General features: G+C 41.2%; 1 protein-coding gene across 2 annotated transcripts in view; it reads right to left on the bottom strand.

Annotated features, from left to right (window-relative positions):
- Positions 1 to 15,737, bottom strand: part of LOC140479765 (potassium channel subfamily T member 2) — a 723,557-nt gene that overhangs the window by 206,689 nt on the left and 501,131 nt on the right. For both annotated transcript variants that reach the window (XM_072573900.1, XM_072573901.1), the window contains 2 exons: positions 4,836 to 4,937; positions 1,585 to 1,668 (listed from right to left, as the gene is read on the bottom strand). In XM_072573900.1, coding sequence (XP_072430001.1) covers positions 1,585 to 1,668; positions 4,836 to 4,937 — 186 coding nt within the window. The remainder of the gene's footprint in view (positions 1 to 1,584; positions 1,669 to 4,835; positions 4,938 to 15,737) is intronic.

The following is a 15,737-nucleotide window of genomic DNA, read 5'->3' as shown; positions in this document are numbered from 1 at the left end:
AGTTAATGCTGGAAACAGGGCAGCTGACTTCCTGTTGCTTTCCATTAGATTCTGCCCAACTCTCTCAAGAGTTATAGAAAGACTCTAGAGAAAATTCAGGGTCATAATATCTGGTTAATGGGAACAGAATTAGCTAAAAATAATATATAATTCAAAGAACCAATTTGAGATTTCAGAGCAACTGGGATGAAAGTAGTCTTTAAAACACCGTGGGTATACAATATTATTCTGGCCACTAAGAAATCGTGACAATTTATTCAGCAACATCAGCAAGGCCGACTAGAACATACAGTTGCTTAGTTACCATCCAGGGCTTAACACTGATTATTATTGAATGCAAATTTCTGAAGAATTAAAACCAGCAAAGAATCTCATTTCTCAGTCACACAAATATTCACACTTAAGATTTAATAAAACCAATAAAATTTGCCAAATAGTGATTCTTTCTTTTAAGGGCCAAGATGCAGAGTGTGCAATGCCATCAGGATTGAAAGACTAAATGGGATGGTGAGATCAATTAGCAAGTGTTGTTAGATGATGCCAAACAGGCAATAAAGGGAAATCGTCTGCTTGGTACTTTTTGGAAGTGAATTTTTGGAAGTTCAGTACCCTCAGCCTGTGAATATGCGTGCAAAACAAAAGCAAATTTATATTCTAATTTCTGAATAAATTAAAAGAAAAGCTGAGAAAAATGAGGAGCTCTGAAGGTTTACTATTTTTGGTCTTCCGAAAGGTAGTAATGTGATTGCAAATTCTCTTATTTCAACATTGCATGTGTTTGTTCTCCCCATTGTATAAGAGCAGCAACCACAATATTATTAATGAGACTGAAATACAAAACGTTGCCAGAGAGAGAGAAAGAGAGAGAGAGTGAGAGAGATTAGAGGATGGCAAATATTTTCTAACATTCGACACTTCTGATGCAACACACATATTTGTCTTTCTGTCTGTTCTGTAGATTCGGAGTCTCCTCTGCCATAAAGGCAAAAGGCAAACAGTCTTACCACACCATAGGGCTGCTCTCTTATGACAGAGAGATGATTGGTGGTTAGTTTGACTCAAGGGTCACCATATCTCAGACAAGGGGAGAGGTTGAGAAGAAGAGTCCTTTAGGGTAACCTTAGCTGTCACTCTGCATCACAAACAAATAGTTCAGCCAACCAAGTAAACTGGCAGCCAAGAATGAATATTTTTGTAAAACTAAATAGCAGCAGATGGCTTTGATCCATCTGGGTTACAGGTCTAGAATACTTGCGCTGTGCCACTCTGCTTGAGATCTTCTACTGAACCCACATTTCAAGAGCTATTATTACTTCTCTTATTTTTTTTTACAGAGTCCAACTCTGACATCTATGGACAGCAACAGAGTACAATACCTAACTGTTCTAGGTTGGTCGGCAACACATGATAAATGCAGCTGACAGAGATCCAAAAAATCTGATCCTCCATTTAGGGGTAATTTGAACCATGAATATTCTAGAGAAACAGGACTTCAGACAATAAAACATTCAGAAAGAAATGTAACAAATGCTTAAGGAACCATTTATGCCTTAGGATTTGCAAGAATGTAAAAACAGAACTTACTGCACAGAGAAATCCTGAACCTGGAGTGGTATCTAGTCCTAAAAGCAGTCTTGTAATGGAGATCATGTAGTCCTTCACAAATGACTGCAAGCAAAATGAAAACAGTCATTTAAATAATAATGTGAATGGAAACACCTACCACAGCGAATTGTTATTTACTCCTACAGGCCGTATGAAAGTGTGCTTAACATGAGCAGATAATTAAATTGCCCCACCAGCAGGAAATTCAACAATGACCCCCTGTCATTGTCCATGGATACGTTATAAACCCATACAGGCCATTGTGCCATAATGTTCGCTTCGTCAGCATGAATTGGCTATGACAAATTGTAGGTGTTTTTTGGATAATATGAACTTTCTACTGAGTGGATGTAGTGATTTTCTCTTCGTGATTTACTACAGCGTGATTTTCTATAGCGTGAGGTTACAGAGGGACACAACTGTCGCATTATAGCAGAACGACCTGTAATAACAAACTAAAAAAGAATCAATCATCTGAGAAGTTAGTCAGATTTCAGTACTTAATGACAAATACCTTGTTTTAAAGACATTTACGGTATTACTGCAGTGATAGGTGTATTTACTTCTATTTTTAAATCACAGGAACTTGGGTATCACTGGCACAGACAGTATATTCTGCCCATCCCAAAGGGTCCCCAAGAAAGTGGCAGATGATAAGTTGCCTTCTGTTACTGCTGCAATTCATGTGGTGATGCCACTCTGCTAATGCTGTGAAAGAGGGAGTTTCGGAATTTTGATACAGTGATTGTGAAGAAATGGCAATATGTTTCCATGTCCGGAGGGTCTGAGACTTGGCAAGGAACTTGCAGTTGATGGTATTCCCCGACTTTGTAGGTGGTAGTTGCTGTGAACTTGAGAGGTGCTGTCAAAGAATCCTGGGTAGTCGCTGCAGTGCATTTTACAAATGGTTTTTGGAAGAAATTAATAGTTAAGGCAGAGGATAGAGTGTCAATGGAATCAGGAGAAAGTAAGGACTGCAGACGCTGGAGATCAGAGTCGAGAATGTGGTGCTAGAAAAGCACAGCAGGTCAGGCAACATCCGAGGAGCAGGAGAATTGATGTTTCAAGCATCAGCCCTTAAAATGTCGATTTTCCTACTCCTCGGATGCTGCCTGACCTGCTGTGCTTTTCCAGCACCCACTCTTGTCGATGTAGTCAGCTTACTTTATCCTAAATGGCATGTCAAATTTCTGACACTGTTCAAAGTTACGACGAGAGGATAAAGAGAATGCAATAATTAATGGTCTGGTTCAATCCTATATTTCTAAACATTTTTTAAATGAGACATGTTTGCATACCAAACCCTTACACTGTGAATGGAAGGTTATAGCTATTTTAACTGACCCAGCTGGAACTTTTGAAGAGTTAGATTGACAGAGATGAACCAGGACAAAACAGGAAATAAATTGTTGTCAAATAAGAGTTGCTAAACCTTGGTCATCATCTTGGTTGAAGGTAAAATGTAATGTCCATAATAAAATAAGATATGGCACTGTTATCATGGCTTTCCTGTGGGGTTGAGTTAAGGTTTGATGTGAGATTGTGTAAGAGAATGTCAACTGTCTGTGATGGATGGGAAGAAATTATGAAGAATAACATTTACCAGAAATATAAGTTTGGAGCCACAGTATTTCCTGCCATTGTTCCATGCCAAGAGATGCCACTTGGTAGGCAATGACACAGCCAGGATTTTGACAGCATGATGATATAATTTTTTTTATATACCTGAATTAGAAACTCAATCCTTTATTAACTGAAATAATGCAATTATAATTTATGCATTGTTACAATGCTCCTCTGAAATTTTCTCACTAAACATGATTTGGAACTGACGAGTTGGAACTGAAACACATTCGCAATGCTCCCCCAGAGTTAGGGATGCACTGGAAAAGCCGGGAATGAAACATGGACATGAATAAGCTGGATCGTTGGCCTTCCGTTACATCAGAGGACAGGCTGCTGGAGGTTCAGAGACAACAACTGCAATTTAATGCCCTCCCCTATGATGAACAGATTGGAAGGTGGCGACTGGGCACCCAGCTCCCTTCCCACCTCCATGTCGATTAAGTCAGTGGGAGATCAGTGAGAATAAGTCAGTTAAGGAAGGCTCCTAGACAGCCTTCTTGCCCTGAGGAAGCTACTTGGATGCTGCCTGAACTGCTGTGCTCTTCCAGCACCACTAATCCAGAGCCTTCTTGCCCTGTCAATAATTAGGCCAGCAATTAATGTAGAATAGTGGGGGAGCAAGATGAGAGCTAACCCTTATTGCTGACCCCCTCCACTCTAAATACCCTCTTCCCATTGCTTCCCTGTGGCCTGGGGTCCAGTATTAGGGCTCGGGTTGGTACTGTGTTGGCAACTGTTCATTACTGAAGAGTTGCTAGTGTCTGACTGACCAGTAGCTCTTAGACACCTATGCTCCCAGGATCCTTGCTTTGAGCGAAGGCTCGCCACTGTCCAGTTAAGGACATGATTGGCACTTAATGTAGCAAGTATGCATGAAAAGTGGTGATTTGGCACTCTTCCTAGATCTATAGCTGACGGGTGAGACCACCTTCACCCCTACTAAAGACTGCCTGGAACCTCTGCCTGCAGAAATCACTACTTGAAGTGATCTCACAGTAACGAGCTCAAACATTCTTCACTTTCAGGCAGTGTATGCAGATTTCTAATCCTGCTAAATCTTACAAATGGATAGAAATCCAATACCCGTTCCCAAAGGATGCAGTAACATTTTATAACCAAGTCACAAATAAATATACAATCATGCAGACTTTTGAAGAAGAGGTGAAAGGAATTATCAGGACTGAGGTATCTATTTCGCAGCTTTGACACAGTAACAATGAGTCTCTGTCCAAATAGAGATGGATGACTTTTTTATCTGTAGAAGGTAAAGTAACAAATATCAAATCAAACCTTGTTAGGAGGTTATTTTGACATATGATAGAGTCAAAGATCTTAATCCATTGCTTGGATTGCTCGATTATATTCAGCCGAGTAACAACATTTTGGGCTGTTGATTTATTAGATGAATGTTAAACAAAACTAGATGTCAATCAGTCTGATTAAAAGAGCAGATACTAATCTGCAGAACAGGTATAGAATTATCAGAATTCATGATCTGGCAATATTCCAAGGCACATTAAGCTGATGCCATTATGCATTAGGGTTGATGGCAATCTGTTGGTGTGTGGATTTATTTTATTAATAATAACAATGAAAAACACTACCTGGTACAGCAGTGTATCTAGCATGCTGATGCTGAAGACTCTCCCAGCGGCAAATGGTTGACGGAACATGAATGCTAGATTGGAACCTTTTTCACGTTCTTTCTGTGAGAGAATCAGATCAGATTTAGTTTTTATTTTAGGCAGAGCAACACTGCCTCTATCTGGGTAGTGCAAGAATTAAACAACACCAGATGAAAAATCTGTTGGTCTTTACTTTTGTCGCTAGAATTTCCAAAAAGATGAAGAAATTTGCAGAATTTTGTTGATTATTACTAATGAATTGGTATGCATAACTGGATTGTTTAAAAAATATTCCATTATCAATACAACGAGCAATTTGATAATTTAGTCAAAGACTATTATACCTATAGCAAAAAATATTAAATGGAGAATTATTTTTACTGTATAGCTTTGTTATATTACAGGACTTAATTTGGCATTGAAATATCAAATGTAAATATTTGGGAACAGCATTTCTTTTGAATGAAAGGACTGTGAAAGAGTATGATGACCACAGCTTGCATCGGCACCACTGTATATAAAAAACAGTATTGAATATATTTCAGCTGAACAGTAAAGATAAGGTCACCTTGTGTAGGTGTGAAGTCATTGGAAAATTTACATTTTTTAAAAAATGCCCAAATAAACATACTTACATTATACATGACCATCCTGATTCAACAATTACTTTTCATCATCCAATCTATACTTCTGACTGTTAAATTATTCACTTGGATTGATCCAACAAAATGATAAATTGGATATTTGCATCTGCATGATTTTTAATGTAATTGCATGTTTATAATATGGAAAGTAATAAATATGTGAAAATATAGAAATTTTCTTAAAACTACTCATTAGAAAAACAGTAAAAGTGAATATATTAAATAAAAATAAAGATAAAAGATTTTAAAAATGAGTCTTTCTTTTACTCACATGAGAAAAGTCAAACAAATGAGCTCTCTCATCATTGAATCCTTACAGTGTGGAAGCAGGCTATTTGGCCCATCAAATCCAGTCTGATCCTCTGAAGAGCAGCCCATCCAGACCCACCCCATCCCTGTAACCCTGCATTTCCCATGATTAATGCAACTAGCCTGCACATCCCTGGACACTCTGGGCAATTTAGCATGGCCAATCCACCTAACCTGCACAGCTTTGGACTGTGGGAGGAAACTAGAGCACCCAGAGGAACCCCACGCAGACACAGGGAAAATGTGCAAACTGATGGCTCAGTTAATTATTTCAATGATTACCTGAGATGCATAGACTAAGAAGGCTTCTGATTTGATCCTCAGCCCAAATTGACTACTCTCCATTGGTGTGACGGAGAGCATGCGACCATTAAACTAAGCAGAATATTGAACTGCACAGTCAAACTGTGCAGACGTAATTCATAGGAATCATGATCATACCTTGAATATTGTGCCCAGGTCACACGAGTGACATTCAAGGCCAGAAAATCATCTGGACATGTACGGAAGTTGATCTTAGCGACAAAGAATTATTAGGGAAGTCTAGAGAACGAGGCCGATTGGGCCATGTTCAAACAGTCTGCAGCTACCTTGGACGAGTACACCACCACTGTCACAGACTTTATCAGCAAGTGTGTGGAGGACTGCATACTGAGGAAGTCAATCCAGGTATTCCCAACAGGAAACCCTGGATGAATCAGGACATGCAGGACCTGCTAAAAACCTGGTGTGAGGCCTTCAGATCAGGAGACCTACTCAAATATAAGGAATCCAAGTATGGCCTTCGCAGAGCCATTAAGAGAGCCAAGGACCAATACCGATCCAAACCAGAGACCCAGACAGACACCCGGCGACTATGGCAAGGATTGAATGACATCACAGGTTCTAAAAGAGACAGTGCAAGGTAGCAGCTGATGACATATCCCTCCCAGATCATTTCAACGCCTTCTATGCTCACTTTGAGCAGAGGTTTGGTGGAGAGGTAACACCTATTCCAACAAGTCCTTACGAACATATCCCAATAGTCACTGCATCAGAGGTCAGATCAGTTTTCCTTTGTGTGAATTCAAGGAAAGCGATGGGACCAGACGGAGTACCAGGCCGTGCACTCAGAGAAGCACAGATCCACTGGCAGAGGTCTTCTTGGACATCTTCAACCTCTCCCTGCAGCAGGCCATTGTGCTGCCTGTTTCAAGAGGGCCAACATCATCCCTCTGCCTAGGAAGGCTCATGCAACATGTCTCAATGACTACCACCCAGTGGCCCTAACTTTGGTGGTCATGAAGTGCTTTGAAAGGCTGGTCATGGCATTAATCAACTCCAGCCTCCCCATTACTCTTGACCCACATCAATTTGTCTATTGGACCAACAGATCCATGTCAGATGCTATACACTTGCCCTTCACTCCTCCTTAGATCATCTTGACACCAAGAACAGCTACATAAGAATCCTACTCATTGCCTACAGTTCAGCCTTCAACACGGTTATCCCCATGAGACTGATTACTAAATTTAGTGATCTCGGACTAAGCCCTACTCTCTACAATTGGATCCTGTTTCCTGATCCACAGGCCACAATCAATGAAGATTGGGAACAATATTTCATCCTCACTAACACTCAACACTGGAGCCCTCAGGGTCCGTATTCAGTCTCCTAATGTATTCACTGTATACCCATGACTGCGTCGCCAAATACCAGACTAATGCCATTTACAAGTTCGCTGATGACACCACCAAAGTTGGTCAAATCTCAGATGGTGACAAAGCAGACTACAGACAGGAGGTGGAAGACCTAGAAAAATGATGCACTGAGAACAATCTAGCTCTCAATGCCAGCAAAACCAAGGAACTCATTATTGACTTTCGGTGGAATGTTACTTATGCCCCCCCTACACATTAACAGCACAGAGGTGAAACGAGTGGAGAATGTCAAGTTCCTGGGAGTGGTCATCAACAACAAGCTTTCTTGGACTCTTCAGGAAGTTTGGCATGATGGCGAATACCCTTGCCAACTTTTATAGGTGTACCATCGAGAGCATTCTGTCTGGATGTATCACTACCTGGTATGGCAACTGTACCATTCAAGATCGGAGACGGTTACAGAGAGTGGTGAACTCGGCCCAGACAATCACAAAGGCCAACCTCCCATCTAAAGAAACCATCTACCAGGCTTGCTATCAAAGAAAGCCTGCCAGCATTCTCAAAGATCTATCCCACCCTGGCAATGTTTTTCTACAACCTCTACATCTGGGAGGAGGTACAGAAGCCTGAACACACACACCAGCTGGTTTTGAAACAGTTTCTACCCTTACTGTTGTTAGAATACTGAATGGACTCAAACTCTTAGCATTCACCTGTACTTCTGTTTTTGCTGCTGTTTACCTATTATTTACTATCTATGCTCCTTAACTCTGTGATATGCCTGTATTGCTCACAAGACAAAGCTTTTCACTGTGCCTCAGTGCACGTGACAATAAATTCAATTCAATTCAAGTCAATTCAAACTCTCTCCAACTGGTGGGCGAGGACCAAGACAGCCCTTGAAATAGAATTACTCCATGTTTTGCTTTCAACTTTCCTTTTGAACTTATTGCTTCAGAGAGTGGCATGTATGTACTAGCATAGATCAGAGAGGCTGAATGGCCTATTTCTCATGCTCCTCCAGTGACAGGGCTGAAATCAGGGTAGTGGACATGTAAAATCCACTGGCTAACCATCCACCCCATAACTGTCTGAGATTTTACAGGAGATGGAGTGGTGTCAGGCAGACTGTCCATCTCTGGGCCCACTAAACCCTTTGAATGGTCAACTGATAGCCACATAAGGGCCACCTCCAATTGGAAGACATATCCACAACTTGCAACTGGTTGTATTTGGATCTTCTTTGGGTAATTTTCTGCCACCAATCCAATGGCAGTTTTTGTGGCTTACTAGCATTAACTGGTGAAGGATTAATCATTAACAAAGCCTTCAGAGGAAGAGGAATGTACATGAGTAACAAGAAGTGGTCTATGCCATTTCTTCTCAGGCAGGACCCTGAGACAAAGGATGTGTTCCTTCCATTCTGGAGGTGTGGAGCCTTGAGGTGACTAAACAGCCCCCACTGTTAGGTCTGCGCACCCTGCCAAAGTGAGACAAGTGGAATTTGCAGATGAGCAATGCTGGGCTTTCATACAATCCGCCTGTTGTTTAAGATTGCCCTCATCTGCCTGTCAGAGATGCTCAAAATGGCTGGTAGTCTCACTGATTCTTCTTCTCAGAAATAATACAACATTAGCCTGTTTTCTCTCGAATTTAGAAGGTTAATGGATGACTTGATCAAAGTCTTCAAGATATTAGTAAGAAAGACAGGATAGATAATGTATTTCCGCTATTTGGGGATTTGAGAACCAAAGGGCTTAGTCTAAGGATTAGGGCCAGACCGTTTAGGAGAGATGTTTGGAAGCACTTTCATACACAAATGGGAAGTAGAGGTTTGGAACTCTCTTCCATTAACAGCAGTGGAATTTGGATCAGTTGTTAATTTTAAATCATAAATAGGTTCATTTTTGTTAAGCAAAGGTATTAAGGGATATGTGCCAAAGGCAGATATGTAGATCAGCCGATAATCTCATTGAATGGTGAAATGGAGTCAAGGAGCTGAAAGACCTATTCCTGTTTGTATGTTCTCCAGTCTGGGTGATTTTTGGGCAGGAGCATTTCTTCAGGGAGACATGGAGGATGTTGTTGAAGATTTGTCTCTGCCCTCCTGGTAACTGTTCACTGGGACAAAGTACAGAGTAGAGAGCTTGCTTTGGAAGTCCTCTGACAGGCAGGGGGACAGTCTGGCATACTTAATGCAGCTGATTGGCAGTAATCAGCTGCTATTCTGCTGATGTTAACTTCTGTGGACGAATGGTGGAGCCCAGTGCTGACCATGAAGTGTCCCATGGGAATGCAGGTGAGCAGAATCAAATGATCCCCACAGTGTGGAAGCAGGCCATTCAGCCCATTGACTCCATACTGCCCCCTCCAAAAAAGCATCCCATCCAAATCCAGATCCAGATCCAGATCCAGATCCAGATCCATCTCCCACCCTATCCTGTAACCCTGCAATGCACATGCTTTATTCACCTAACCTTCACATCTTTGGACTATGGGAGGAAACTGACGCAGACATGGAGAGAATATACAAACTCCACAAATCAATCACCCAAGGCTGGAATCGAATTCAGGTTCCTGGTGCTGTAAGGCAGCAGTGCTAACCACTGAGCTACCAGAGAGAGGCTCAGAGAAGCACCCAGTGAGTTTTACAGCCAGCTATCTACTAATGTGCAATTGGAATGCAATCATTTTACGCAGTGGGTGAAGATTTTTCTGCATTCTGGCATAAGCCTCAATAACTAATGCAAAGTGAAGCTTCAAGAATATACATGAGTCCCAAGTAGCTCGACTGGAGCTCACTGCCCCCACCCACTTTGGTTAAAATTGCCAGCAAGCCAGTGAGGCCACCTAATGTGTGTGAAAATTTATGCGAGAAAACATTTATTCTTCAGAAGGGATGGAGAAGCGCAATGCTCCCCCAGATATCACAGGGAAGTCTGGGTGCCTGCTGTCATGGGGTCAACATGCATTCCCCACTTGGGACACCTTTCCCTTGTCTATGACTTATCTGATTGCCAGCAGCCTTCTCATTCTTCTGGTTAAGGTCCTGCTGAACTTTGCTGGCTCAATGTTAATTCTAGCTCCAACCAACAGAATCACAGACTGGTGAGAGTTAAAATGTGCTGTTAGGGGCTGTAGTCACTGGCAGTTAAAATCAGCTCTATGGTATTTTTTGGTACACACCATACCCTGCTCTTCTTGGAGTTGACCCAAACGTTACGGTTTTTTTTAAAGTACGCACATTCCAGCAATTTACCTGACGGTCAGACCAAGGTTGATAGAAAGCACAGACCAGATTTCTGCATTAAACAGGAGTTATCATTGAGAAGTATTTAGATTGTAGCTACAAGTAACCACAAGTAATTAACACTGCTAACTAAAACTCCAATTCTCTTATAAGCTCTCCCCTTGCACACGCAGAGACAAACAAAGAGGGAAAATTGATTACTTCTGGAGGTGGTAAAAGCTGTAAAGTTAGTTCAGTGGTCTTTCACAATTCCACTGTTAATATAATATGGAGGTACTGGTGTTGGACTGGGGTGGACAAAGTTAAAAATCACACAACACCAGGTTATAGTCCAACAGGTTTATTTGGAAGTACAAGCTTTTGGATCTGTGGTGATTTTTAACAATGTTAATATGATCCTACTTTAGCTAGCCAGGCCCCCTTGTTGTTCTCATGTTCTATGGAATTCCCTGCTGTGAAATAATGCAGCCTTCTTGTTAAATCTGTTTTTTTTATAAAAGGAACAGTTATTTCTCCTTGCAGACCACAGATTTTATAGACATAAAAAGAGAAAAGACAGTTCTTACAAAGATGATGTCAAACACATAGGTGCATCTATAATACCTAACAGTTTGGAAAATGAAAATCAAGAAAATTACATTCTGAGACTAAGATAAAGAGACAAAATTAAAACCTAGCAAATGGCAGAAAGTTGGAACAGGGTCTCAGTTAGAGCATTGAAACACAGCTATCCTGCATTCTATGGGAGACAGCTGAGACTGCAGAGACACACTTTTTGGGATATTCTTGTGTGAATAAAAGACAATGGATTAAATTACATTTTTTTCTCACTGTTCATTATCTTGTCATCCTTGGTCAAAATTGTCACAGTGTTTGTTGCATGCACTGGCGCAATTGCACTCTAGCTATATGTTATTACAGGGCCCCCATGGCCTAGCATACATAAGAATAGCCATCTTCTGGTCTAACTAGAAGTGTCTTTAAAGCCGAGCTTTATTGTATGTTTCAGCTACTTACATGTTAAGCAGATCTAACAATGCATTATTACAGAGACCATTAGAAAGACCTGGTCTTAAGTCTGAGATCTAACTCCTTCAAGATCCTTAGTTAATCTCCCCACTAGTCCTCATGACCTCATCACAATGAGGGATGCTTATAGCAATCACTCAGTATTCACTCTTTCAGGCCCTTATAAAACACTACCCAGTAGAAAGGCATTCGCAAGAGAGAGAAAGAGAGAATATATATGTACCATACTTCATGTGATTAGGATTAAGCTGGGTTATAATTTTCTAAAAAATGACTCAGCCGGTCTACACATGCTCTTCAGTTTTCTACACAAATAGAAGCTGCTTGTCAGAGGTACCAAAAGATACATAGACCTCGACAGAACGACAGCCCAAAATGAAGTAATGTCTTAATAAAGGCAGAGGAAACAGCAAGTGAATGATAAATAAGGGAAAATGTTAAATCTATCTAATGGCAACTTTATTTGGAAAATAGCTTAACTGTGGAAGGAAAATTAATTTAGCAAAGGACAATCATGGTGTTCAAATATAATTCTTCGCTATTAATAGACATCTGAATTAAATAATATAGACAATGGGAAAAGAAGAGAAACAGCATTATTATGACTGACACCACATTTTAACCACTCAATGATGTGATTTTCATCTTTGACAAAATGATTCACAGGATTTATTTTTTACTCACACATTCTTCCTGCACCTCAGTGATTGTATTGCACATAGCACATAGCATTAAAAGGAACCTAGATGCATTTATTAATGTGACAAATATTAACCTTGTCACTTACACCAGTACCTGCCAATCCATTAAAAAGCACTCATGACAAGTGGCAAGCTGACTAATAACTAACAGCAATCCTTCATCACGTCTAAGTATCCTACTCTATGCTGACTGCGTAAATTCAAAGAGGGCTAAACTGGATGCCACATGACATAGATTGCAGGGACCATACCTGATCAAAACTGTCCTGTGCTGACTGCTCTTCAAAATGGTTGTGGTAAGCACCCAGTATTGAATTAGCTGCTGCAGGCCTTCAGGCATCCGAAGGTAATACAAATCGATGTGAAGTTAGTGCCACTTACAGCTAACCAGCACTACTTCAAAAGGAGGTGCATCCTGGCTGTAGCAGCGGTCAAAACTGCTGAAAGAAAAGTGGAGTACTTGAAGGGTGTACAGACATGCTGCGCCAGACTAGAAAGTGCACCCCGAGGATCTTGGATGCTGGGCTTGTTTCATTGATGCAAGAGAAAAATTGAAGGAGAGAGATTCTCTCTCCTCAAGGGATCAAGCAACCCTCCAGGCAAGTACTGAGACTACAGTGGATCCATGTGCTGTAGTTGTCTCTGTCAATATCCTGGCTTTGTGTGCTTGAAAATAGTGTCATAAGAGCTTTACTGACCTCACAAGAATGGTCAAGGTTAATGAACGCATTCTCCCATGTCATATCCTAGTAATGGCATCATCTGCATTCACCACCACCCTACTAATCATCACAGATAGCTTTATAAAGAGTACAAAGACAGGCAGGCCAGAGACAGTATAAAAAAAGAACATGGAGCGATATGGACCCTGAGACAAAGATTAAACAGAACATGGAGAGGAGGTGGACTTGGAGACATGGAAAGATATCCTGCAAAAAAAATCAGTGTAACGACAAAGGGAAACAAAAACTGACTAGTTGGTGAGTATTTATTTTCTAAATTTCATTAACTAGTCACGTAGGTTATTTGTGACTGTGAAGTTTTTTTTAAGCTATAAAGGTGGTTTTATTTTTTATATTTGTTCACAGGAACTGGCTCAAAAGGTAGAAGACAGAGGGTGGTGGTGGAGGATTTTTTAGATTGGAGGCCTGTGACCAGTGGAGGCCACAAGGATTGGTGCTGGGTCCACTGCTTTTCAAGATTTATATAAATGCTTTGGATGCGAGCATAAGATGTAAAGTTAATAAGTTTGCAGATGACACCAAAATTGGAGGTGTAGTGAACAGAATACAACGGGATCTTGATCAGATGTACCAATAGGCTGAGAAGTGGCAGATAGGGTTTAATTTTGATAAGTGTGAGGTGCTGCATTTTGGGAAAGCAAATCTTAGCAGGACTTATACACTTAATGGTAAGGTCCGAAAGAGTGTTGCTGAACAAAGAGACCTAGGATTGCAGGTTCATAGCTCCATGAAAGTGGAGTCACAGGTAGATAGGATAGTGAAGAAGGCATTTGGTATGCTTTCCTTTATTGGTCAGAGTATTGAGTACAGGAGTTGTGAAGTCATATTGCAGCTGTACAGGACATTGGTTAGGCCACTGTAGAATATTGCGTGCAATTCTGGTCTCCTTCCTATTGGAAGGATGTTGTGAAACTTGAAAAGGTTCAGAAAAGATTTACAAGGATGTCGACACAGTTGGAGGATTTGAGCTACAGGGAGAGGTTGAATAAGCTAGGACTGTCTTTCCTGGAGTGTTGGAGGCTGAGGGGTGACCTTTTAGAGGTTTATAAAATCATGAGGAGCATGGATAAGGTAAGTAGACAAGGTCTTTTCTTTGGGGTGGGGGAGACTAGAACTAGAGTGCATTGGTTTATGATGAGAGGGGAAAGATATAAAAGAGACCTAAAGGGCAACGTTTTTACATAGAGAGGGATGCGCGTGTGGAATGGGCTGCTGGAGGAAATGGTGGAGGCTAATACAACTGCAACATTTAAAAGGTATTTAGATGGGTATATGAATCGGAAGGGTTTGGAGAGATATGGGCCGGGTGCTGACAGGTGGGACTAGGTTGGATTGGGATTTCTGGTCAGCATGGACGTGTTGAACTGAAGGGTCTGGTCTGTGCTGTACATCTCTATGACCCTATCACTCTATGACTCTGTGTAGGTGTCACTGGCTAAGCCAGCATTTATCACCCATCCCTAAACGACTAGAGGGCAGTTACAAGTCAGCTGAGTTGCTGTAGGTCTGGAGTCACATGTAGGTCAGACCATGTAAGGATGCCAGATTTCTATCCCTAAAGGACATTAGTGAACCAGATGGTTTTTAAAAAATATTTGACACTATCTGCCATAGTGGGATTCAAACCCAACTGCCCTGAATACTACCCCGGGCTTCTAGATTGCTCGCCCAGCAACATTGTCACTATACCATGTCCTCCCTGGCTAACAGAAGTAGCAAGGTTTGTTCATGAAAATACAAAATAAATGAACTAAAACATAATAAAGATGGCAGGACTCTATTAAATGGAAGCTGATGGAAGTCAGTGTCTGTGGTTCAAGGAGGTCTGACTCAGAGTCAATAAGCAGGAGGCCAAGCTGCCCACACAGCAAAAAGGGGGATTTTCAACATCAGAAAGCACTTCACACACCTGTGGATAGGATCGCCTGATTTTGTCAGTGGACAGGGATGGGGGGAGTGTGACTGAGAGTGAGGCAAATAAAGAGACTGAAAAACTAGAAATGGAGGAGCTTCAGCAGGTTCAAGATTCTAAAGGTGAGAAGTTCTGGGGAAACTCAGCAGGCCTGGCAGCAGCAGTGGAGAAAGAACTTGGAGTCCAATACCACTCTTCTTCGGACGTCAGAAGAGTCATTTCAGACCTGTGATGTTAACTCTGTTTCTCTCTCCCCGGATGCTGCCAGATTTGCTATATTTCACCAGTATTCTTTGCTTTTCTTTCAGGTTTCCAGCATCTTTAACTGTTTGATTTTATTTGGTTTGAAGTTCCTGCAATCCATATGATGAGAGTAGGAAGCAGGGAATGGTACAGTTGCACTCAGAAAGCTAGCTGCCTGCCTGGTGTCTAGGTTCAAGTCAACTCATCAGGGCTAGAGGGTAAATTTTACAATGAGAATATCCTGTTGTCATGGCCCATGTGAACACTACCATCATAAAAAGGATATGAAAAGAGGTTCTGCTTCAGGATTATTACAGCTAGATCTAACTTAAAAAGTGGAGATAATAACCATTTAATTATTACTAAGGCCACAAGCAAAGTGGCACAGGATACATAAAATTAGAGAGATG

Source organism: Chiloscyllium punctatum, chromosome 7 (assembly GCF_047496795.1).
Source record: "Chiloscyllium punctatum isolate Juve2018m chromosome 7, sChiPun1.3, whole genome shotgun sequence".
NCBI classification, from domain to species: Eukaryota; Metazoa; Chordata; class Chondrichthyes; order Orectolobiformes; family Hemiscylliidae; genus Chiloscyllium; species Chiloscyllium punctatum.
Note: the sequence above shows the minus strand (reverse complement) of the source record. Positions and strands in the feature narration are given on the sequence as shown.